Source organism: Sorex fumeus, unplaced genomic scaffold (assembly GCF_029834395.1).
Source record: "Sorex fumeus unplaced genomic scaffold, SorFum_2.1 ptg000265l, whole genome shotgun sequence".
Lineage (NCBI taxonomy): Eukaryota > Metazoa > Chordata > Mammalia > Eulipotyphla > Soricidae > Sorex > Sorex fumeus.
Window position 1 is genome coordinate 2,950,512 of NW_026606322.1, and position 26,159 is coordinate 2,976,670.

General features: G+C 38.8%; 1 protein-coding gene and 1 pseudogene across 2 annotated transcripts in view; one reads left to right on the plus strand and one right to left on the minus strand.

Moving 5' to 3' along the window:
- GSK3B (glycogen synthase kinase 3 beta) overlaps nucleotides 1-26,159 on the plus strand; it is a 192,587-nt gene that overhangs the window by 44,677 nt on the left and 121,751 nt on the right. For both annotated transcript variants that reach the window (XM_056109321.1, XM_056109322.1), the window contains exon 2: nucleotides 16,195-16,388. In XM_056109321.1, coding sequence (XP_055965296.1) covers nucleotides 16,195-16,388 — 194 coding nt within the window. The remainder of the gene's footprint in view (nucleotides 1-16,194; nucleotides 16,389-26,159) is intronic.
- Nucleotides 977-6,762, minus strand: LOC130018419 (keratinocyte-associated transmembrane protein 2-like; annotated as a pseudogene).

A 26,159-nucleotide genomic window follows, 5' to 3' on the forward strand; every position in this document is an offset into this window, starting at 1 on the left:
CAGGTGGGTTGAAGGGGTGATGTGGGCACATCTAGGTAACTGGCTGACTTGGGCTTATTTTTTAATTTTTTTTAACGCATACAAACACCTTTATTCAAGAATAATTTCAAAGTCCTGGATACAATATTACTTAAATGACAATAACCCCTAAGATTTATTGAAAATTATTATAGAATAGTAAAGTGAACAAATCTCATGATTCTAATTCTGCCCCTTGCTTGACAGTTTGGTGGGACAAACCTGTGCTATAATCAGTTGCTACCTAAAAGCAATTGAATGTGTAGTTATTATTTTGCTTCAATTTCTACCTCTAAATTGAATTCAGCAATCCAAACCAAAAACAATTTCTCTTTGTATGCCGTGACATAGCCAGTGTCCACTGCAGATTTCAGACTCTTATCTCCAGAATTCCTTAAACACATTATTGTGTTACCCAAAATTGTGGTCAGGTTAACAATGTCATTGTCTTATTTTAGGTTTAAATCATCCCCCGCAAAATAAAGCAATCTTCCTGAAAGGAAAAAACAAAAGTTACTTATATGGAAAGCATTATTATACATCCTTACACATTTCCATTTGGAAGCACAAAAAAATGTGTGGTTAAAAATAGTATCAGGATGGCAGAAAGAGAATCTGAATCAGCAGTACCAGATTTAAAATTTAGTTAAAAGTTAGGATCTTTTAAAAGTAGCATTACTAATACTTCCAGAAGAAGTATAATAAAGAAATTTAAATAAAAAGATTTTATTTGTTTGGTATTACTTGGCTCTACATTTTGGAAACCTGATTGAATTTAATTCTAAAAATGTAGATAAAAAATTATATACTCCTTATTTGTGATGTTTAATTTCCAAAGCACCAAGGCAAAATAGAGAGAGACCCACCTCTCATTAAATACCAGTTGCCCTTGGCATACATCTGTACGGTAGCATATAAAAAGTCAAGCAAATAAAATTATATAATAAGCAAAATCAAATCACAGTGCTTTAAAAAATATAACATCGGTGATCTTCAGAGATGGCAGTGCTTCATTAACATTCTGGGCTAAGCCATGATATTCCACTGTTTTGGAGCAAAGACTCTCATGCCATTTTCTGCTTTGAACTAGAAGGAAAATATTTCTTTTATTGTGATAGGTGATATAAACATCAGCGATACAAAAAACAAAAATAATAAGATGAAAAAAGAAATGGCTATCTTCCTCTTATACATTTGAAGATGGGGTCTTGAAGATGGGGTCTTAAAAGATCTCACTGACTGTTCATTTTCCATGTAGCCCCTGTTCTCTTCCAAGGCCTCCATGGACTCATCGTTCCGAGGGCTGGTGAGCCACTGATAGTCGGGCTCTTCATAGTCTCCGTTCTCCAGAGTGTCTTTGGCCGTGGGCTGTTCAGTGTGAGAAAGCCCTCCTCCTGGATGCAAGGGTCTTCATTGTTGTCAACTTCCTCCTGGAACAGAGATGTGCTGGGCGAGGGGTGTGGCGTGAAGGACGGCCTTCCACTTTTCTCTGTACTAGCTGGGATACGGAGAGTGGTGCTGGTTTGAGGAATAGGCTTGGTTTGGTTTTCATGTGTTGAAACATTCATGTTTGTAGGAGAAACTTCTGATCTGGGTACAGTTTTGTTGGATGAATTATTCTCTGCTAAAGCACTGACCACGGTGGCAGATGCTAGCAGGAGCGCCAGGACCAGCGGCCATGCCAGCTGGGTTCGCACCGCCAGTGGGCTTATTTCTTGGTGGCAGCATTTCTAGAACAAAAGTATGGAAATAGGCAGGTGTTCTTCAGATGCAGACTTGAAGCTGGCAAGTTGTTATTTTCACTGTCAACTTTCATTCAGTCAAAGCATGTCATCAATCAGTCAAGATACAAGAGGTGGAAAGGCTAGAAAGTCAATTGTGAATGGTGTAAATACAGGAAGAACAGACAATTGGGGGAACTTCTGTGTCAGTTAATCTTGATTTACTATAGTGCTTTTCATGATTCATCATACACAGTTGTAAATAAAGCTTTCTTAGTTTTTTGGTTTGTTTTTTAGTTTGTTTGTGCTCTATCTGGCAGTGCTCAGGGATCACTCCTGGTGGGCTTACGGGGACCATATCTAATGCCGGGGATCAAACCTGAGTTGGCTGTGTACAAGGCAAAGGCCCTATCATTTGTACTGTCCCTAAAATCTTTTAAAGTGCAGATCTACTCCAAATTGTGTTTCTCAATAAACCAGTTGAACTATCCTGAGAAAACGAAGGGATGCCTGAATGAATTTTCATTGATTTATTTAAATTTTTGTCCCATACCAAAAAGTGCTTGTTGCTTACTCCTGGCAGTGTTTCGGGGACCAGGTGCTATGCTGGGGAGTGAACTGTGGTCAGCTGCATGCCAAGAAGCCCCTACTTTTATTCCCTGTACTATTTCTCTGGCCCCTCTTGTATGTTTGGATCTGATTAAAATTTTCTTGGAAAATTTTTAATTTGGTTTCACACTGTCTAGTTTCATTTCGGTGTGGTCTATTTTCACTATGTTCTCTTCCCACTTTTTTCCCACTTTTTTCTCATTGTTTTTAAAAGTTGTGATGAAATTGATGTGAGAGAAAGTTAACTCCTGCAGTCTGTTCAGGAGTAGTGCAGTGGGTTGGGAGCTTGCCTTTCATGTGGCTGGGCTTCTGTGCCCTGCACTCTGTATAGTTCTCTGAGTTTTACCAGGAGTGATCCCTGAGCACTGCCAAGTGTGGCCCCCAAACTAACAAAAAAACCCTAAACAAAGCAAAAGTATGTTCAGTGGCATTTAGTACATTCTCAGTGTGTGCTACTGATTTAGGAGGTTCTATAACATTTCAGAAGAAAATTTCAGAAGATCTCAAGCCCAGACCTCTTCAGAATCATAGACCTGCTGGAATTACTTCTTGAACTACTACTCGCTTCTTAGTTACTTTAAAGTGAACATATTAGAGTTAAAGTGATTTTCACCCTCCTCCCTCCAACTCCTTTTTGTTTCCTAAATAAAATGTATCTTTAGTCACTTTTGCTTTTCCTTCTAGTCTCAAATGGCACCAGTATCTTATAGAAATTCTGGATTTGTTATAGAGATCTTAATACACCTCTAGTCATTCTTCAAGTACTCCCTTTTTCCTCTTCTTTGTTTCTTTTGGTTTGGGGCCACACCTGGTGGTGCTAGAGCTTATTTCTGGGTCTCTGCACAAGGATCACTTCTTGTGGGGTTTGGGGGAATCGTGTTATCAGGGATTGAATCTGAGTTGGCCATGTGCAAGGCAAGTGCCCTACCATCTGTACTATCACTCTGACCCTTTTCATTTTTATCTTCTTCACTTAATCACTTCACATCTCATACTTTGCCAAGATATGGTTTTACAAACAATAAGCATAGGCCACTTACTGCCATCTGCTTTAATTCCTCCCCCCCCCAAAAAAAATCCAAACAAGTACATTTGTAAAATAATATATTATGAGATGTAGCTTTGTTAATTTAGGTATTCAGAATACCTAGTTTAGATATTATATGAGACTTGTTTTCCTGCTACAAAGGCTGATTTGTGTGGCTGTAACAGAGCTTTTGGTTCTAAAAAGGTTTACTTTTTTTTTTTTCTTTTTGGGTCACACTTGGCGATGCACAGGCGTTTCTCCTGGCTCTGCACTCAGGAATTATTCCTGGCAGTGCTCAGGGGGACCATATGGGATGCTGGGAATAGAACCTGGATTGGCTGCGTGGAAGGCAAACGCCCTATCCGCTATGCTGTTGCTCCAGCCCCTAAAAAAGTTTAAATATTTATCTGATTCTTGATTACAGAAAATTTTTGCTCACCTTTGAACTATTGTCTATTTTCCATTTTTAGCATTGCCTATCCTAGTCTCTATCCCCAGGTATATATTTATTTGTCTGATAATTAATCTTTTTTTTTTTTTTTTACTTTTTGGATCACACCCAGTGATGCTTAGTGGTTACTTCTGTCTCTGCACTCAGGAATTACCCCTGGTGTGCTTGGGGGAATATATGGGATATTAGGATCAAAACTGGGCGTGTCATGTGCAAGGCAAATCCTCTACCTGCTGTAATATCTCTTCTGTTCCGTTTCTTTTATTTTCTATTCATCTCTTACTGAAGTGGCAATGTTGGGGGTATAGCATGTGATACGGGGCATTGAACTCAGGTCTCACACATGTTAGGGATATGCTCTATCACTTGAGCTATTGCAACTCTCTTCGCTCTCTTTTTGTAAACTTTCCTGTCTCAAAAAACCTACACAAATGTTTTCTGAAACCTGTCATTTCAGAATATTTTCTTTTTGCTTTCTATAGGAATACGTTCATTAACTTTTTTTTTTTTGTGGGGGGGGTCACATCCTGTGGTGCTCTGGGCTTACTAGGTCTGTGCTCAGGGATCATTTCTGGCAATCAACCATGATTTAGAAATTATTGATAGTTGAGTTTTAGTCATATAGTATTTCAGTGCCAATCCCACTAAAAGTGTTGGTGTCCCTCCATTAGTGTTCCCATCCTCTCCCCCCCCATCACCCCCCACTCCACCTTTACCCTGCCTTGTCACTTGGACAGGCACATTTCAAGGTTCACATTTCTAAGTTGCAGCTTAAGAGTTCATATTTTCAGTTCTTTTGAGTTTGTGCTTTGGATATGTAGTCATATCGTTCACTGACATCACCGGTGTAACCAAAACCCTTGCTCTTGCTTCACCATTATTTCCCTTTCTTATCTTCTTTTCCCCTTTGATTTTTTTTTCCCTCTTTGCCTTTTTCCTCCCTATATTGTGGGGTCAAGAGTCATGTAGGTATCCCAATTTTACTACATTAAATTTGTTCATTCAGTTACGTACTACAGATAAGTGAATTCACTCAACATGCTATCTTCCAGTTTCAACCAGTTTGCAGCAAATTGCATGATTTCATCATTCCTTGCGGCTACTTTGAACTGTATTGTGTATATATACCACATCTTCACAATCCATTCATCTGTTGTTAAACACCTAGTTTGATTCCATATCTTAGCTATTGTACTAGGCGTGACCATCAATAATGGTATGCACCTGTCGTTTTGCATGAGCATATATATTTTTTATTCTGTAGTCTCTTAGTTGATTTAAAACCAGTCAGGGCCTGTCTTGGAGACGGGTACTTAAAGTTTTTCTGTTCTTGTTGATTTGGGCTTACTCCTGGCTCTGCACTCAGGGACCACTTCCGGCAGATTTAGGGAACCTTTTCAGGTGCTGGAGATTGAACCTCACTCAGTCATGCACAAGGCAAATTCCTTGTGTCCTGTACTATTGCTGTGGCCTAAGCCCTAAATATACATATATATTCAGGGCTTAGGCCATATATATATCTCTCTCTATGTATATTCAGGGCATAGGCTATACATACATACACACACACACACACACACACACACACGGGCTCTGGAGCGATAGCACAGCGGTAGGGCGTTCACCTTACAAGCGGCCAACATGGCCCACCCGAGTTCGATTCCTCCGCCCCTCTCGGAGAGCCCGGCAAGCTACCGAGAGTATCTCGCCCGCACGGCAGAGCCTGGCAAGCTACCCGTGACGTATTCGATATGCCAAACACAGTAACAACAAAGTCTCCAATGGAGACGTTACTGGGCCCGCTCGAGCAAATCGACGATCAATGGGAGGGCCTTTACCTTTACCTTTATTCAGGGCTTAGGCCATATATATATATCTCTATATATATATATTCAGGGCTTAGGCTATATATACATACATACATACATACATACATACACACACACACACACACACACACACACACACGGGCTCTGGAGAGATAGCACAGCGGGTAGGGCGTTTGCCTCACAAGCGGCCAACATGGCCAACCCGAGTTTGATTCCTCCGCCCCTCTCGGAGAGCCTGGCAAGCTACTGAGAGTATCTCGCCCGCACAGCAGAGCCTGGCAAGCTCCCCGTGACGTATTCAATATGCCAAACACAGTAAGAATTGTCACAATGGAGACGTTACTGGACCTGCTCGAGCAAATCAATGAACAATGGGAGGACAGTGACAGTGCATATATATATATATGTGTGTGTGTATGTATGTATGTATGTATTTTTCCCCCTTTTTTGGAGGGGGTGGTGGCATCACACTTGGCAGTGCTCTGTGTTTATTCCTCGCTCTGTGCTCAGGAATCACTCCTGATGGGGCTTGTGGGACCATGTGGGTTTCCAGGGATCGAACCCTAGTCAGCCACATGCAAGGCAAGCACCCTACTCACTGTACTGTCTCTTCATTCCCCCCCTCATCCCTTCCCCTGCTCCAGGCACTGAATATTTTATGAGTGTTTGTTGCTTATTTTCCACCTTGGAGATTTATCCACATCTTGACTCAGCCTTTTTCAAACCCTTTGAAGAAGCCAGTGTTCTCTCTCAGACATGTATATCTTTCTTTCTCTCCCCTCACATTTTAAAAGTAAACTTAATTAAATCTATTTTACTTAACTTAAAAAATGTTGATGGAGTGAAGTGAGTGCTTTGGTCGTAGGCTCTTTATAACTGATCTTTTGAGCAGGAATCATATCTCATACATGTTTTATATTCTGTGATTGTAAATTAGAATCATAGTTGGTGCAGATTCTAGTTAAATCACTTATTTGAATATTCCTCTGAATATGAGAAGAGAAATAAGGGTTTCATTTGGGAACAGTGGGCACTACTGAAATAAGATTATTTAAAGCAGTATTCTTTAACCTTTTTCATACCTGTTGACCACCGTCTGTCCTGCATACCGGTCCTCAGCCCAGCTGTTATATCATGGGTGCAGACCAATAGTTTTCAACCTTTTTTACACCAGTCAGACTAACTGGTATCAGCCCATGTAGTTTAAGACCACTGATCTAGATAAGCTAGTTAGAAAGAAACAACTTGGGATTTTGAGGTATAGCACAGTGGTTAGGGTGCATGCTTGGCATGCATAAACTTATATTCTAACTTTAACATTATATGACCTGCCCTTCCAGCAGTGCAAGATTGCTGGAGGATCCCAGCACCACTAGATGGATGAGGTAATTCCCAGCAGTGTAGGGCTTATGCAATACCCAGGGTCAGTTCTGCATCCTCGGGGCCTTTGACATTGAACTATAAGCCTGGTTAGCAGAGAATCACTAATAGTGACCCTGACCCTACTGAATACTGCTTGGTAGCTGCCTCTTCACCCCTCCTCCTATAAATAAATAAAAGGAACTTAATTTTCCTTAATTACATTCCAGCCCCTTCTGCTTGTTATTTGTAGGTAGTGGTTTTTTTTTCCCCCTTTTTGGGTCATATCTGATGATGCACAGTGGTTACTCCTGGCTTTGCACACTCAGAAATTACTCCTGACAGTGCTTGTGGGATCATATGGGATGCTGGGAATTGAACCTGGGTCGGTTGCATGCAAGGCAAACACCCTACCCGCTGTACTATCGCTCCAGCCCCGTGTAGGTGTTCTTTTCTCTCCTGTGTTTCGGAATTTGATACTAATTTTATTATTTCGTACCTTTAAATAGGGATTATATAACCTGTTCTACATAGTGCATATTTAAGGATTGATTTAGGTGAAGTGTGCTGAGTTGATGCATTATTGTGGGATAGAGGATTCTAAAATTAATGTTAGTCTGCGTGTAAATGGGAACAGAAGTGGAGTGTTAGTCTTGCCATTAGCTGACTATACTTTTCTTCACAGAATTAATTTGTGTACTTGTGTCACCTCTATCCTAGACCTGGTAGGTCTAATCAGGAGCAGTGGCAGTACTGTTTTCATTATTCTTGAGGCCTCTGCCTTGCGTTTTTCTTGTGCCAGCCACTAGTCAAAGCATAAATTAACTTTCTTAATTCTCCATAATCAAAGTAGATCCAGTTATCTTGTCTCATAAAAGAATTGTCTGAGGCATTGGGAAATGGATTGGATTGATTTGGGTAACATAATATAGCTTGGATAAGTGGTAGCCAAAATTTTTAACCTGGTAGTCTGACTCTAGACTGCTTGTTCTTAGTTTCTATGCTCAACTGAGTCTGAATCATGGAATAATTTGAGTGCATAGTTCTTACATTCATTGTATTTGTCTCTTAAAACCAAAACTGTAGATACAGAATGGTGTCTTATTTGTAGGATTTAAAGATGCATTAGCAAGGAGAACAGGAGATCCAAACAACTGAGTTGGGGGGTTTTGAAAGAAGAGGGACTTTTTTGAGGTCCTTGGGGTAGGGAGGTGGGTACACTATTGATGGCTGTGGCATTGTACATGAAAAACCATCATTAACAATGTTGTAAATCACTGAACCTCAATCAGTAAGAAATACTAAAAAACAGAAAAAAAAAAAACCCACCCCAAACAGAAACTAACTGGAATTTTGGGTCAGAGGAAAGGAAAAATATTAAATGGGCTAAAGATATAAAGATAGGGTTTTTTTAAAAAAGGATATATATATATCTCCAAATTTATATTTATAGTGAGTAGTTGTTGAACTAGTTTTTAGCACCACTACTTTTTTGGGGGGTGGTGGGGTGGGTGGTAGGGTGGGCAGGGTAGGTGTTTGGGCCACACCTTGTGATGCAGAGTTTTCTCCTGGCTCTGAACTCAGGAATCACTCCTGACAGTGCCCAGGCAACCATATGGGATGCTGGGGATGGAACTTTGGTTTGCCATGTGTAAGGCAAGCACCAAGCCTATCTCTCTAGCCCAGCACCACTGCTTTTATCCTTTACTGGAAGATGAAGCAAAACTTTGGTTTTCCTTTGTCTAACTTCTTTTTGTCCAGGAAATTATTACATTGACTTGAAGCAAAGAACTATGGGACAAAAGAGGCAAACATATTACGATTTTGAAATTAAAAAAGGCACACCCTCCTACATAGGAGTTTGTGGGAGATATTTATCTTTGAAGACATAGAATTTATTATTTAGCTGTGAGGACATATAATCCCTAAACATGAAAACATAATAATTTGGTAATCAGGAAGATACCATTAGTTGAAGTTATGGTCAGGATTTGGACTTACAAGGTAGCTTCTGGAAAGTTAAAAATCACTTGGAGGTATAACTTTGTATTAAGACTACATGCAGCCTAAGTATACAGTTAAGTAAACACATAGAATGGTCCCTTCTGACCACTCCCAAGTCACTACCTTGCTGTATTGTTTAAAATTCATAACCATTTTATTGCTACTTGTCACGAGGAGTGTAATCTATAGTCTCCTAGTAGAATGTATGCTCATAAAGATAGGGGCTTGGTTTTACTCTGTTGCTCAGAGTAGTACCTTATATATACTAAATATCCAGTAGCAATTTGTTGAAAAATTAATTGAAGTACTTAATTATCCAGTGTAAACTATGTTCTGTGGTACACAGTGCTTTTGTTATGTATAAAGGTATTGAAGGTAGATGATAAATTTTAGTTTCCTAAAATTTTATAGTTTGCTTTTTGGTGAGGAGGGCACCCCCAGTGGTACTTAGGTATTGCTCCTGGCTCCATTAAATAATGCTACGGGAACCGTACGTGGGTATTGGGAATCTGAACCAGGATTGCAAACGCAATAACTGAATATAAAAGAAGTAATGTGGGGTTGAAGAAATGGCACTTACCTTGCACAAAGCCAACCTAGGTTCAATCAGTACCACTACTTTTGGTACCCTGAGTCACACCAGAAATGATCCCTGAGTGTAGAACCAGAAGTAAACTCTTGAGTACCACCGGGTATAACTGAAAAATAAAGCAATGCCAAAAAAGGACAAGTTCCTTACCTCCTATACTATTTTTCCAGCCCTGAAATTTCATGATTTGTGAGATTTTGACATTGCATGATACTTAACTTTTAAGGCAAGGAAATTAACCGTGCTAGCATTGGGTATAGGGTATCTTAATCTCTGCACATGAGAACGTTAGGAAATATGCTCCCAGTGGAAGATAATGACAGTCTTTCTATTGAGTTGCCTTCTTGAGAACATTTGATTTCCTACATCTTCTTAAATTGTTTTGTCTTTTGGTTTTTGAGCCACTTTAAATAGTGCTTAGGGCTTATTCTTAACTGCTCTGGGATCATTTCTAGCAGTGATGGGGGGGACCTTATGTAGCTGAGGAATTCAAGCATTCCAACGGTGATTGCCCTGTGCTATTCTCTATTATCTCAAAATTGTGATTTTTTAACTTACACTCTTGTTATGTTTGGTTTTTTTTGCCACATCCAGATGGTGCTCAGAGCTTACTCCTAACTGCGGTTAGGGATGGATAATTTCTGGCAGACTCGGGGAGCACATGGGGTGCTGCAAGGCACACATTACCTGCTGCACTCTCACTAGCCCCCTTAAATTACACTCTTGATTATCTCTTTGCATACTTCAAAGAGTTATGAGGAACTAAGTGGTTTGTTTTTGAGGGCAGAGAATTTTAATACAAAAGCTTCAATTTGTTCAAGTAAAACAGTTTATAGGTGTTGCACTTTTGTTAAAACAATAAAAATTCTTAAGTTTAAAACAAGTAAAAGAGTATGTGGTTTGGAAATCATTTAAAAAATACATTATGTAGAGGAGAAAGAAGTTTTGAGTTGAAAATGATTATAGTGTTTTGGTTCATGTTCTTACTGTCAGGTTTAACCCTCTCCCACTTTACATTTGTGGAATTCAGATACAATATAGTTAATAATGTTGCTTGTTAGTCAAGTACAAAGAAATAAACCTGTATGCTGGACCATGTCTTTTTCTTCATGTTGATAGTTGAATCCTTTAGGAATTTTTTATTTCCAAGTGATGAAAAATGGCTTTAAGCCATTATGCTATAATGCCTTAAAAAATGTTAATCTGTTTTATTTCTTAGAGTAGATTTAGGTTTACAGAAAAATTGAATCAAATTTATAGAGAATTCTCATATTTTCACAACCTCTCTTTCCCCTCTTTTTAAGGTGTTTTTTCTTTTTTTTTTTTTTTAAATTGTGGCCACACCCTGTGGTACTCAAGGCTTACTCTTGCTTGGGATCACTTCTGCTGAAGCTGTGGGACTTTATGGGGTGCTGGCCAACCCAGCTCAGATTGGCCCTATGCAAGGCAAATGTTCTACCCGCTATACTATCACTCTGACTTCTTTTATTTTACATGTTTTAAAATGTAGACAAAAGCCACAACTGTTTATGCAAATCTAGAGTTGACATTGATTAAAACAGGGCCATACCAGCATCTTATATTTGGACTTCCGTCTTCTAGAACTAATCTTGTTGCTTTTAATTTTCTGTCTTTGAATTTTCCATTTTAAGTACAATGTGTTTTGGAGTTTTCCTACTTTAGTCTTTTCTCTGGAACCCTTCAGGTCTCGTGGTTTCTGTAATCCTCAACTCTGGGAAATTCTTGTTGATTTCTTTAACTGTTGTTTCTTCATCACATTTCCCTTCCTGCTCTTCAGGGATTCCAATGATTCTTACATTGTTCCTCTTGGACTCATCCCGTATGTTTCTGATCTTCCTGAACTTCATAGTTCTCTGGTGTGGTCTTCATTTCTTTTCAGCTGTTTCCTACCTTTGGCTGTTCTCTATGGGAAAAAATCTGTTTGAATTTGGTCTGGGAATAACTTTGGTTCATAGTTGAGGAGAAGTAAGACTAAATGTCAGGATTCTATGTTTTCAGAAGATAATATTGAGAATCCAGAGTGTGTGTTGAGGACAAAAACCAAATGAATTCAATTTTAAAAGTTGTAACACTTTGATCTTTCAAAATATGTTTTGTGAAAGCTATTTCTAGCCTTCTTTTAAATTCATGACTATTCAAGATTGAAGTTTTCCTGAATACTTTCCTGAAGTTTTCCACTATATCACTGTTTCTTTTTTTCTGTTTTTTTTTTGGGGGGGGGGTGTCCACACCTTGCAGTGCTCAAGGTCTGTTCTGGCTCTCTGCTCTGGAAATATCTCTGGTGGTGCTTTGCTGACCATTCATGGTGCTGGAGATTTGGAATGTCCTACAGAATGCAAGATAACCACTTGAACCCCTGTCCTATCTCTTTGGCCCCTTCATTATATTTCTTAAAGTGATTCTTTAGTCTGTTTACTATTTATACTTTTCATTTACTTAGAGAATACTGATTTTTTTCTTTGGTAGTATGGTTAAATGTGCTTATTAAGAAAAACTTAAATGTATTCTTCCCTGCCCCAAAGTATGCAGTTTATAAATCAAAACAATTGGCATGTTTAACACTTAGGGATTCTTTTATAATCTTTTTTAAAATTAAGATACCATGATTTATAATGCTGTTCCTAATAGAATTGTTTCAGACATACAATGTTGCAATACCAATCCCACCACCAGTGCCCCCAGGGTCCCTGCCATGCCCTAGCCTAGCCCCTCGGCAGGCATATTTTATTGCATATTGTTTGCACCAAGGAAACTTTGAGGAATGGCAAATGGAATTATTGGAAGATAAATCAACAAAAGTCAATATGTAATGATTGATTGCTATATAATTTTAACTTATGTAAATAGAAAATCCAAATCATTTAATACAACATAGTATACTGCTTATTCTTATTTACACAGTTTTCAACTCTAGCATTAAAACATTGCATTAAATTTGATTTTGTGCTGGAACCATATTGCGGTAATCATATCTTTCCTGTCATAAATGAGACTTTTTTGCCCCCTTGGCAGGCATATAATAAATTTATTTTATATTATTTGATCCAAAAACTTTCAGACTTAGGATTTTGATATAAATGCCTATAAACTTTTCACACAGCTTCAAGTCTTTTTATTGTTTTTGTTTTTTTTGGGGGGGGGCACCCCCTGAGGTGCTTAGGGGCTATTTCTGCTGTAGGCTTGCTCCTACCTGTGCTCCAGGGTGATTGCACACTGGTGATCTAACAGGGCTTCTGAATGCAAAGCCTTTACTGCCTTCCTTTGAGCTAGCTTCTTGACTGGACTGGGTTTCAGACCTTTTTGACTTTAATAAGAAATAAACCTGTTTCTAAATTGCATATTGCAAGTGAGAACTTAGAACCAAGAGAAATTTTTTTCATTTTGGGAATAGGTTGATTTTTTTTTTCTGGTTCATTGGAATTAGGAAAAAGGAAAATATGCTTGATTTTATTTCATGGCTTATAGTTAAATTTATAATTAAGTTTAGGATGTAGACAGTTTAGTTGACCGAATTTTCATTTAGAGTAAAATTGGGGTTTTAAGGGAGTATTTTAAAATGAGTCAAAATTAGTTTTAAAAAGTATGCCTGGCTACTAAGGAGTAAAAATTAATATCTAAATATATTTATTGTTAATACCTAATTAAATTTCTGCCTTAGAACCACTTATAACAAATTTGAAAATTTAAATTTTTGGGAGAACAGAAATATAATTTTAGTACCTGTATACCTCTGTTTTTGCACCTCTGGGAATAGCACTCAGGACTTCACACATGCAGGGCTATATGTTCTATGTATTCTGCTGAGGTATGTCCCTAAACCCTGTGCTATACTTATTATTTTTATTCTGATGATTTTACTCTTAACTACAAATTTGCAGGCTGACTGTAAACTGCTAATCATCTATAAAATAAATCTATCTTTACCTGTGCTATAGTATTCCTAAAGACAAACATTAGTCTCTGAACACTGAAAATTCTAAATGAAGGGATCTAGAGATGAGCTCGAAAAAAAGATGAAACTTTGAGGCTGGAGAAACAGTACAGTGGGAGGGCTTGCCTTGCACGTAGCCTACATGGGCCTGATCCCAGCATTCCACATGGTCTACCTCTGCTCCCCAACCCCCTACCACCCAAGAACCAATAGAAATAATTCCTGAGTGCAGAGCCAGGAGTAACTCCTGAGCATTGCTGGGCATGGCCCAAAAGTGAAAAAAAAAAGAGAGAGAGAGGAGGGGGGTGAGAGAGAGAGAGAGAGAGAGAGAGAGAGAGAGAGAGAGAGAGAGAGAGAGAGAGAGATTAAAATTGAAGGTCTCTGCAGCCCTGGTGATTCCCAGCACTATGGACACAAGGAGCACATTCTTGAATCCTAGCATTGAGCCATTCAGCCTGATGAGCTAAGTATGGCTTCACAGGGAGCCACCCCTAACACACCCCACACACCACAAAACAAAACAGAGCACTTCCATTTTCAAAAGGAAAAAAATAGTTTCAGGGGTACAAGAACCAGTTGTGATGGATCAATTGGAATTTAACATTTCTTCAACCTCAACTATTAATCCCTGGGACTCTGTAATTCACCTGTTTAAATTATAACTATTCATTGCTTTTGTATCTTTTATAAAGGCTCTTATATAAATGCTCTGACAAGTGAGCATTCATCAGTAACAAATAATGACTTTGTCTCTACCTCTCTGAATTTAAATAGCTATAAATACTAGTTACAGGAGGCTAATATTTTGATGTTCATTTATCTAGCAATCTTATATTTACTAGGGGAATACTCGAGCCATTAGAAAATTAAATTACCTTTGGTGCTTTTATGTGTAAGGTACAAATAAATAGCCTTGGATTAGAATCTAGAGTTTAGTTATTATTTTCTTTTATTAGATTAGTATAAACTCGTTTGTATTTAAAAATTGACATGGAAGAATAGCAAAGGAAAAAAGATACAAGTGTGGTTTTGTCAGAGAGTTTAAGAATTTGTACTGAGAATTGGTTTTAGAATGTTGGGAAAGGATTGGAAGAAACATCATAATTGCTGCATCGTAGTATTTGTAGTCAGTAGAATCCTGTGGATATTCTAAAAGTAACAAAGAACAACGTCAAGACTTGTAAAATTGGTGCTAGATACAGTTTAGAGTAACCTAAGACTTCAGAGAACAAGATAATTGTGATTTTTGCTAGTAAAGTAGGAGGTGACTCTTGAGCTTGAACTGAAGAGAGTCTTTGGATTATTACTGGGGTTGAAGGAAGGTAAGAAGAGCCTGAGAGATAAAGTATAGTGGGTCAGGTTTTGCACAAGCAGCCAACTCAGGTTTGATCCCTGGCACAGGTTTTTTTTTTTAAACAGTTACCAAGGTTTACAGTAGCAAGGTTAGACCCTGCACACAGCTCAATATGGTCTCCCCAATTCTCCCTGAGCCTCACCCCAAAAAATAGAGTAAGAAAGAAGACCTTGAGTGGGCAGAGTCCCCAGAGCTAGAAAGCTGCTTGTGAATCAGCTACTCATGAGAAATCAATAAATTTGATTTTTATGGTTTACGTTTCTTACACCCTCAAGTTAGTATTCTTTCTCATGTTCCTTTCCTTGTCTGATCTTTTTTGGGGAAGGTACTCCACTGTGTTTTTGTGTGTGTAAGTTTAGTTTGTATGTTGATATATGTTGCATATGTGGATATATGTTATGTTTTAAAGAAATAAGATAACAAGAAGCAAAAATTTAATATACCTTTTAAAGGTAGAATGCTCTGAGTAGAGTCAGTGTATATTGATATTTTCAGTTGTACTTATTTTCAGGAAATTACTTACTTTAAAAGAAGTAAGACGGGCGAAAGCGATAGCACAGTGGGTAGGGCATTTGCCTTGCACACGGCCAACACGTGTTGAATTCCCAGCATCCATGTGGTCCCCCAGCATCACCAGGAGTAATTCCTGAGTGCATGAGCCGGGAGTAACCCCTGTGCATCACTGGGTGTGACCCAAAAAGCACTGTAGCACTGTCCTCCCGTTGTTCATCGATTTGCTCAAGCAGGCCCAGTAACGTCTCCATTGTGAGACTCATTACTGTGTTTGGCATAGTGAATATGTCACGGGTAGCTTGCTAGACTTTGCTGTGTGGGCGAGATAACTCTCGGTAGCTTTCCAGGCTCTCCAATAGGGGCAGAGGAATCGAACCCAAAAAGAAAGAAAGAAAGAAAAAGAACTAGGACATATAGAGTTAAAGATAAGGATTCAAATCCTGGGTGGGACCATTATTTGCTTTTTCATCATAGGATAATTTAGCAGTCTTGATTACTTTATATGGGAATAGTATTGTCTACCTCATGGAGTTATTTTCATTTAATGAGGTTGTGTATATAAAGAAAAGCATGGTGTCTGTTCTATAGAATGAATAAATGGTAATTTAAAAATTACTTAAAAGTGAAGCAGTTGAAGTAAGTCTGTATATCAAACTAAGATGAGAGCTTAAGAAACAATCTGGCAAAGAATATAGTTTATTATATGCACTTGGGCAATTTGTATAATTCTTTACAACTTATTTAAAATTTTTTTCCCCCCTCCTACAGGAGACAAAGATGGCAGCAAGGTAACCACAGTGGTGGCAACTCCTGGACAGGGCCCAGACAGGCCACAGGAAGTCAGCTATACCGATACAAAAGTAATTGGAAATGGGTCATTTGGTGTGGTATATCAGGCCAAACTTTGTGATTCAGGAGAACTGGTTGCCATCAAGAAAGTATTGCAGGACAAGAGATTTAAGGTAAAACTCACTCAGTATTTCATGTATTTGTTGCTATTAATGCATGTAAATTATTTTTCAAATGTGAATTTTGCTTTGTATTTTATGTTGTACAAATTTTTTTGTTTCAGTTTAACTACAATAACATAATCTGATTTGTACTTTGTAGGAATAAAATTTTTTGGAAGATGCAGTATTTTTGAACCTTTGCTTCAAGTCATTTATGTTGTGAAGGGCAGTTAAAATATCTTAATGGATATTTAAAAAAACAATGTAACATCTGCCTTCGTCCTCATTGCTCTCGGAGAGAGAGAGAGAAACATTGCCTTTAGAGAAACACTACTGATAACCTATGATCATTTGATAAAGTTAATTTTTTTTAATGTAGGAGTATTGCTATTTATTCAGCCATTGATTAGGCTGATTGAATTGGGCATGAACTTCACCTTACTTTTTTTTTTTTTCCTTTTTGTAAATTTATTTATTGAATCACCGTGAGAGCAGTTACAAAACTTTCGGGTTTAAGTCTTGGTCAAACAATGATGAAACACCCATCCCTTCATCAGTGCCCATTTTCCACCACCAAAAACCCCAATATACCCCCATCCCACACCCTCCCCCTACCTGTGGGGCAGTTGATTTCCACATTACTCTCTCTCTACTTTGATTACATTCAATATTTTGACACCAGACCCACCAGTATAAAGTTAATTATTCTTAAAAAGTTTGACTGTGTTTGGGCCAGAACAATAGTATGCAAGTCAGGCACAGAGTTGACCCCGGTTTAATCCCTGGCGCTCCATATCACTGCTTGTGCCCCACCAGAAGTGATCCCTGAGCACAGAGCCAGGACTAAGTTCTGAGCACTGTGAAGTGTGGCTCAGCCCCCCAAATACTGAATCTGTAATGCAGCATTATCATTTTCATATCATTGTCCCCCATAGGTCTTACTTTGGTCTCTTTTTCATCTGTCCCTAGGAACCAGCAGTTCCAGAAGTTTATTACTTAAAACTACTATTCTAGGCAGGCCCTTGCCATTATTCAGTTTAAAGCCACAAATCTCACTCCAATTCTTTAAGCTTATTGGCATTAATGTTCACAGTAAAGTTTGTTCAACCATGGCCATCGTGCTCTCACATCCTTCATTTTTGGTATTTTCCAGTGGTGTACGCTTTGGTTGGTGGTCACTCACCACAGGCGGCTGTGGTGCTATGGAGATCACATGCTACATTGAAGCATTGAGGGTTCTAGTCAGCTGTTGCCAGGGCTGTCTTGGTGCATGTGGATAGTACCAGGAATTAAACTCAAAGCCTTTAGCTGGTAAAGCAGGAATTTATCTATTTTTTAAATTTTATTGAATCACCGTGAGATACAGTTACAAGCTTTCATGTTTGGGTTACAATCATACACCGTGAGATATAGTTACAAGCTTTAATATTTGGGTTACTATGATCAAACACCTCTCTCTCCACCAGTGCACATTCCCCACCACTAATCTCTCTAGTATACTCCCTTTCCCCACCCTCCTCCTGCCTCTACGGCAGCCAGTATTCCCCATACTCTCTCTCTACTTTTGGGCATTATGGTTTGCAATACAGACACGGATAGGTCATTATGTTTGGTCCATTATCTACTTTCTGCACACATCTTCTATCCCGACTGATTTCTCCAGCCATCATTTTCTTAGTGATCCTTTCTCTATTCCATCTGCCTTTTCCCTTCAGCTTATGAGGCAGGCTTCCAGCTATGGGGCAATCCTCCTGGCCCTTGTATCTACTGTCCTTGGGTGTCAGCCTCATGTTATGTTATTCTATACTCCACAAATGAGTGTAGTTCTTCTGTATCTGTCCTCCGCTTTCTGACTGATTTCACTTAGCATGATACTCTTCATGTCTATTCACTTACAAGCAAAGTTCATGACTTCATCTCTCCTGACAGCTGCATATTATTCTTTTGTGTAGATGTACCAAAGTTTCTTTAACCAGTCATTTGCTGAGCAGGAACTTTTGCCTTGTAGCTATCCCCTGGACCCAAGTATAATTTTTTTGTTCTGTTAATTTTCTCAGAAAGTAGTGTCTTAAAGGTCCTAGTTTACATTTTGTTTTTTTTCAACTATAATTTCTGGAAATCATTCATATCAGCTCTGAAATTTTCTCACACTTCAGAAAACATTTGCATAGTATTGCTTAGTTGATTCAGCCATTCTCTCTATGGATATTTGTTTTTCAGTTTTTGCAATCTTCAGAAATGTTGGTATGAATAACCTCGTGCACATGTACTTTTCCCTAATTAGTTCAGAGTAAATTAAGATAAAGAGGACAGAAGTATTAAAACATAAACACATTTTTGCTTACTGTGACAACATTCCTATCCATAAATATTGTACCAACAAGCTGGCGAGGTAGTCCAGCAGTCAAGGCACTTGACTTGCATACAACTGACACTGTATCAATCCCTGACACCCACATGGCATCGTTTCCTAAGCGTGACTGGAGCGAACCCTGAGCACAGTTCGGAGTAGCTTCTGAGTACAGAGCTGATGGTAGTCTCCAAGCCATCTGTGACCCAAAATATGCTCTTATTCCCCTCTAAAACACAAGTTTATAATAACTTTCCTGTTTGCATTCTCTCAAGTAGTATATGAATGTCTCTTTCACTGTGACTATGACAGGGCATTGTTTTAATTTTTGCAAATCTGGATAGGTGAAGAATGGATCTCATTGTGCTTTCAGTTTACAATGTGCTATGTGTATCTTTTTTAGCATCTTTCATCTTTTCAAAGTCCATTTTTTTTGTATTTATGAGTATAGATGAATTTTCCATTTTGGAGAGCTGTTTAAAAATTTTTTTTGTCTTTCTCTCAAGTCTAAGGAACTCTTTATTTTATAATCATTATAAGTGAAAGAAATATTTAGTATTTTGTGTTCTCCTCAGTACTTTTTATGTGTAATCAAATTTGTTGTTCCTTCTTTGTACCTGTAGTTTATTACTAGACAGCCTTTTCCTTATAAAGGTTTTCATTATAGAAAGCCTTTAATCTCAGGCTTTTTTTTGACAGGGTGGGAGGGCACAGCCCGTGATACTCAGGAATTACTTTTGGCAGTGCTTTGTAAACCATATGAGATGCCTGGAATTGAACCCAGGTCGGCAGTGTGCAAGGCAATTGCCTTACTTGCTGTACTGTCTCTCCGGCCCTCAGGCTTAAGAGAAATCTACGTTTTGTGTCATTAGTTGAAAGATTTTGCCTTTAACATACAGATCCCTGATTGATGTGTGAGTTATCTTTATCTTTTTAAAATCATTAACTATGTCTCAGTGTAATGTATTGAAAAGTATAATTATTACAGTTATTTGATATGTTGCTGTTATTTTATGCCATATTTCCACATATTTTTGGACTTCCCATTCTTACTCATGACCATTTATATTTATATATTTGTTATCTTAACCACAATAGGGTTTTTTATAATTTGTTTTAATATTTATAGGGGTAAATTTGAATTTGCCCTTGTAGCTGATTTTTTTTTTTTTGGTGGTTTGCTCTTATTTTTTGTATAAACTTTGGCTCATTCCATAAAAAGAAACCTTGCTGATTTTTAAAATTTATCTAATTAGTATTTTATTATTTTATTAATTTTATAAATTGATTTAGGAAGAACAGATATATTTCTGATGTTGAATTACTTTGTTTCCGTGTAAGAGAAATCTTTTCAGTTGGTCAAGTGTACTTTGTTTCTTTTGAGTTATTTATATAAACTTTTGATATTTGAGTTATTTAATAGACTTTTGATATTTCTTACTTATTCCTGAGTGTTTGATTGCTATTAGTTTCATTACTATTTTCATTTATCTTTTATTCTTCTAGGTACCAAAAAGTATCATACTGTGCTGAATTCCCTGCCTCTTTTCCCCCACTCTACTACCCACTTACTTGGAACTTTAAATATTCTTTCTTCTTTTTGTTAAATGTTATATATCAAAAAATAAAAGTAAGGTATCTTGATTTAATAAATTAGCATTTCTCTAAATTACATTAAATGGAGGAATTTAATTTAGCTGTAAAGCTAAATTTCTATAGTTTTACATCTGCTATTTACAAAACTGCAATCTAGGAGTGCATTAAATAATTATGTATTCCTAGAAATAGGTTTGAATAGGGTCTTTTCTTTGTCCTATTAAATAATAAAGCCAAGCTGTTGACCCTGCTCTTGTTAGTGAATTCAGTATGTTTTGGAGTGAAAAAACAAGACAGAAAGATTAAGATAAAGAAAACTAGGGCTAATTACCTCAGCATTGGCAATTAGAGCCCGGCAAGCTACTGAGAGTATTTGATATGCCAGACACAGTAATAACAAAGTCTCCAATGGAGACGTTACTGGGCCCGCTCAAGCAAATCTATAAGATATTGAGCTTTTTCCCAAGAATTCTTTTGTACAAAAAGATTTATTTCAGTAGATTTTTATTGCATTTTCAGTTTGAAAATTTCTCTTCTGATTTCATAGCAGATAAATTAGAATAAATTAAATTTTTAATTTACTTGTTTGGAAGTAGTTATGACAGAAAATGCTTATGTTGCAAGGGTAAAGTCCAGCTCTGTACCTCATGTCGGAGACCTTTGGTAGTAGAGCAGGAAGATTAATCAATTCCAATATCTACTGTGTGTAATGAGACTGATATTTTCTAATTGAGGATATGTAAGTTGCATTTTAAATCAGTGATCTTAGCTTCATTAACTATTAATTTCAGTTCTCATTTGAGCTGAGTCACAGGTGTTGGATCTCCTGCCTGGTTTAATTTGCTCTGTTGTTGAGATGTGGAGGCGGAGGTATGAAATGTCATTATTGTGCTATTGTGAATGAGCTCTATTTTTTGATTATTTTGTTTTGGAGCCATACTCAGTGGTGTTCAGGACTTAATCCTGGCTCTGTGCTAGGGGATCACTCCTAATGGTGCTCTGGGGACCTTATACAGTGCCAGGGATCAAACTGGGGTTGGTTGAGGGCAAGGAAGTACCTTAACCCTTTACTATCTCACAAAGAGAGATAGTATCTAACTTTGTTTTCTTGATTTGGATTTTCATAATAATAAGTGAGGATGACCATTTTTTCCGTGTTGTTGACTCTGGTTGTCTCTTGGCCATCCATTGGTAGTCATCTTTTACCTACTACTTTTATCCACTTGAATTTATTTACTTAATGAGTATCAGTTTCATAATTCACATGGGAAAGGGGCACCTTTAAATATGCTTAATATATTTAGCCAGATATTTGCTGGAAATAGTCCATCCTTAGCTTGATTTGGTCCCATGATGGGGATAGCTTTGAGCGTTTAGTCTAGGACCATTAGTCGGTGATATTCCCTGTGTTAAATCTGAGAGGCAGAACTTCATAGTTGCTACAGATAGCTTTTATATCTTTAAAATACTTTTTAAAGGATATACAGATTCTGGCTACTGTGAAGAGTGCTGCAATAAACATAGAAGTGCAGATGATATTTCACTCTTCCACGATTGGAAGCCTGCTTCAAGTGCTTTGGGAAAAAGCAGTTGAGATGGAGAAGGGGCCACCATGACAAAGACAGTCTGAAATGATCACTGTCGATAAGAACTGTTTGCTGAAAGTAGGTAAAGGAACAAATGTAATAACCTCTCAGATTCTATATTGCAAACCATAATGCCCACAAGAAGAGAGCGAGAGAGGAGAGAAGGGGTAAGAGAGGGGGACAGAGAGAGTGAGAGAGTAGGAAAGTGCTTGCACTGAGGCAGGCTGGGGACTGCGGGATGGCAGGAGGAAAACTGGGGTCCTTGGTGGTGGGAAATGTACACTGTTAGAGGGATGGGTGTTGGAACTCTATCAGGAACAGCTTTGTAACTATGTATCTCACAGTGACTCAAAAAATAAATTTAAAACAAATAGGTACAGTATAATCTCTGCAAGGTCACCTGGAAGATAAAGGAAGTGTGGATTATCTGCAGATTGGAATTTGTGATCATGTTTAAGTCTTAGATATTAAGCAAAATCCCTCTGTTTACATTTGGAAGGAAGATGAAATTATACTGGCAGTTTTTTGAGTTTTGATGCTGCTGTCCATAATTCTAGATTAAGATTTCTCAAATTTTCTTGACTGTGTAGATAGTTCTTGAAGATTGGTAACTTCTGAGCCTGCAGGTATAGGTAGAGACTATAGTTGAATTAGCTCTAATTTTAGATGACTTGATTATCCACTTCCCAGCAGTCTACTAATTCAGTATCTATTAGCATATTTTAAGACTTAATGTTACTGGGCTGGAGTGATAGCACAGCGGGTAGGGCATTTGCCTTGCATGCGGCTGTCCCGAGTTCGATTCCTCTGCCCCTCTCAGAGAACCCGGCAAGCTACTGAGAGTATTTCGCCCGCATGGCAGAGCCTGGCAAGCTCCCCATGGTGTATTCAATATGCTAAACACAGTAACAAGAAGTCTCACAATGTTACTGGGCCCGCTCAAGCAAATCAATGAACAACAGGAGGACAGTGACAGTGATTTTAATTGCTAAGAACATTCATGAATTACTTTTGTATTTATTTCAATACATTATGGTGAACTGGACTGGAGCGATAGCACAGTGGGTACTGCATTTGGCTTGCATGCAGCTGACCTGAGTTCTATTCCTCTGCCCCTCTCAAGAGCTTTGCAAGCTACCGAGAGTATCTTGCCCGCACAGCAGATCCTGGCAAACTACCCGTGATGTATTCCATATGCCAAAAACAGTAAAAACAAGTCTCAGAATTTGTTGTGAGACATTACTAGTGCCCTTTCCAGCAAATTGATGAACAACGGGAGGGCAGTGCTACAGTGCTACATGTTTTAAAAATGGGGGCCACTGCTGGCAGAGCTCAGTGCTCTGGTTGCTTTACAAGCCTGATGACTCAGTGCTTAGTGTTCAGGTAGGTCATGCTGTGTTCGGGTGCTCGTGAGGGTCAGGGATTACTGGGGCCATATACATTCTAGATATGTGCTCTACTATGTGAGCTATCTCTTCAGCCAGTGATAAAACTGTTCTGTGCTACTTTCCTACCGGTCTATGTAGGACAACTGTTAAAATTTTAATTTTAATTGAATTGATCTTGGAGAAGCTGTGCAGAAGTTGATGTAGACAGGTTTTTTGGGTTGCTTTAAAAATTATAGTTTTTTATTGCCTCTATTCCAGAGAGAAAAATAAAATAGGAAAAAAAGCGTGATGTTGTATTCTTGAATCCTATCTGTCTTTCTGTGATTTAGATGGCTTGAGATTAAAACAAATTTTTACATATAAAACAGAACGTACTGTAAATTTGTCAGTTTTGACGCTGTTGGTGTCTAGTTAGCCTCACCCATGAAGGAACTGTCAGAGGAACCCAGGTATGTGGGACTCGTGGCGGAGAGCTCCAAGCCTGCTCGAATCAGGACTGGGCCTTCTCCATCTAGATCCCCAGGTTTCCAGTAGCTTGGCAGCCACACCCACAAACTGCCCCTGGTACCATGTAATCTCATCAACAGCCAAGATGCAGAGGCTGTAAAACAAAGCTCCAGGAAGAGAGCAATGCAGTTTTTCCTGGAGCAATTAGAGGTTGCCTCAAAAGCCTCAGTCCCCCTCAGAGAGCCCAGCAAGCTACCGAGGGTCTCCCGCCCACACGGCAGAGCCTGGCAGGCTCCCTGTGGCATATTTGATATGCCAAAAGCAGTAACAATAATGGGCATTATTCCCCTGACCCTGAAAGAGCCTCCAATGTGGCAGTAGGACGAGCAAGGAGAGGCTTCTAAAATCTTAGGGATGGGAAGAATGGAGACGTTACTGACACCCACTCAAGCAAATACAGGAATAATGGGACAGCAGTGATGCAGTGTACAATGACAGTGTGTCTAGTTGTTGTTTTAATTTATGTTTCCTGAATGATATATACCTGTTGTGCATGATTTTATTTATTTTTATTCTGTTTTCTTTTTTCTTTGTATTTTTAAATTTCTTTTGTTTTTTGTTTCTCTATTTGTTTTGAGCATAATTTTATATTCTCATTTTCATTATTACATTTTCCTTGGTGAAGTGTCTGTTGTCAATTCTTTTGTCCACTTTAATGACAGTTTGTCAGTTATTTAGTTAGTGATGCTGGGGTCTCACTGAGAAGCTCATACATGAAAGGCAAATGCTGTACCTCTGGGGTCCATATCTATTCCCTATTTAGTGTTTGAAATTGAGTGTTAAGGGTTCACTTGATCACTTGACATCCTGTTACTCATCAATTTGCTCAGGCAGGTGCCAGTAATGTCTCCATTCGTTCCTATTGTGTGCTAGTGTAGCCCAATGGCATCTGCTTGCTCCAGGAACATGAAGAGCCTCAAACCGTTTGTTCAGGGTCGTGACGAAGAAGTCTGACCATCTTGTCTGTAGGTGGGCGGCCAGGCGTTCTTCAAATGTCCTGTGGAATCTAGTCGGTAACAGCTCTAGCCCAGCTGTTGTCTTCAAATCGTATTGCATGTCCAGCCCATCTGATTTTCGACTCCTTGGCAAACAAGACAGCGTCCCTGATTCTCGATCGTCCATGGAGGTCAGAACTCCGGATTCCTTCTCTCACTTGAGTGAAGTGTGATATTCCAAGCAAAGCTCTTTCGATTGCTTTTGGGAGACCTGAATAGCGTTCTCATCCTGTTTTCATAGGGTCCAGGTCTCTGAGGCATAGGTTAGTGTAGGAAGAATGGTGGAGTCGAAGAGATGTGTGTCCTCTTAGCTATTTCTTCGACGCTTTTGAAGGTGTTCCACGCCGCTCTCTTCCTCTGGCACAGCTCAGGTGCCAGGTCTTTAGTCATGTTGAGTTCTCGATGTAGATACACATAACTGCTGAATTCGGAGATGTTTGTTTTGTTGAGAGCAAATGGAACGTCAGGAACTAGTCCGTTTTTCATGAAAATTGTCTTCGTGAGATTCAGCTGCAGTCCAACCTTTCCACCCACAGTCAAAGTTGGCCAGCATTCGTGCTGCTTGGCTAATGTTTGATGTTATTAGAACAAAGTCATCAGCGAAACAGAGATGGTATAGTTGCCGACTGTCTATCTTTACTCCCATTTCTTCCCATTCCAGTCATCGCATGACATTCTCGAGGGTGGCACTGAAGAGTTTCAATGAAATGATATTGCCCTGCCGAACCCCTCTCTTAATGTCAGTGATCACTTCCTTGTAGAATGGTGAGATCCTGGTGGGGAATCCATAATACAGCTCACGGAGGATCCTGATGTACTGAGTTTGAATGCTCTGTTTGGCTAAGGCTTCAGTGACCGCTTCAGTCTCAACAGAATCAATGAATGTTAGACAAAGTGGCATCTTGAACTCTCGAGAAACTTCAATAGCTTGGTTATCATGTGGATATGGTCGATCCTGCTGGATCCTTTTTGGAACCCAGCTTGCTCGCATGGTTGTCCTTCATCTAGTGTTCTGCCAATCCTACTCAGGATGACTCGAGTGAACAGCTTGTAGATAGACAACAGGCAGATTGGGTGATAGTTGTCAATGTGATGGGTGTCTCCCTTCTTGTACAGCAGAACCGTCCTGCTGGTTTTCCATTGGGACGGAAGCTTGTATTCAGACAGGTAGCATGTGAAGAGCCGAGCCAATGTATTGATGAGTACTGATGGCAGATTCTTCAAGTGTTCGGGTCCGACCTAGTCTGGACTGGGTGCTGTTCGCTTGTTTACTGATGAAATGGCATGTTGGATTTCGGAAGGGAGAACATTGGGAACGACATATCCATCCTATGGAATTTGGTATATGAGCTTTGTGACCT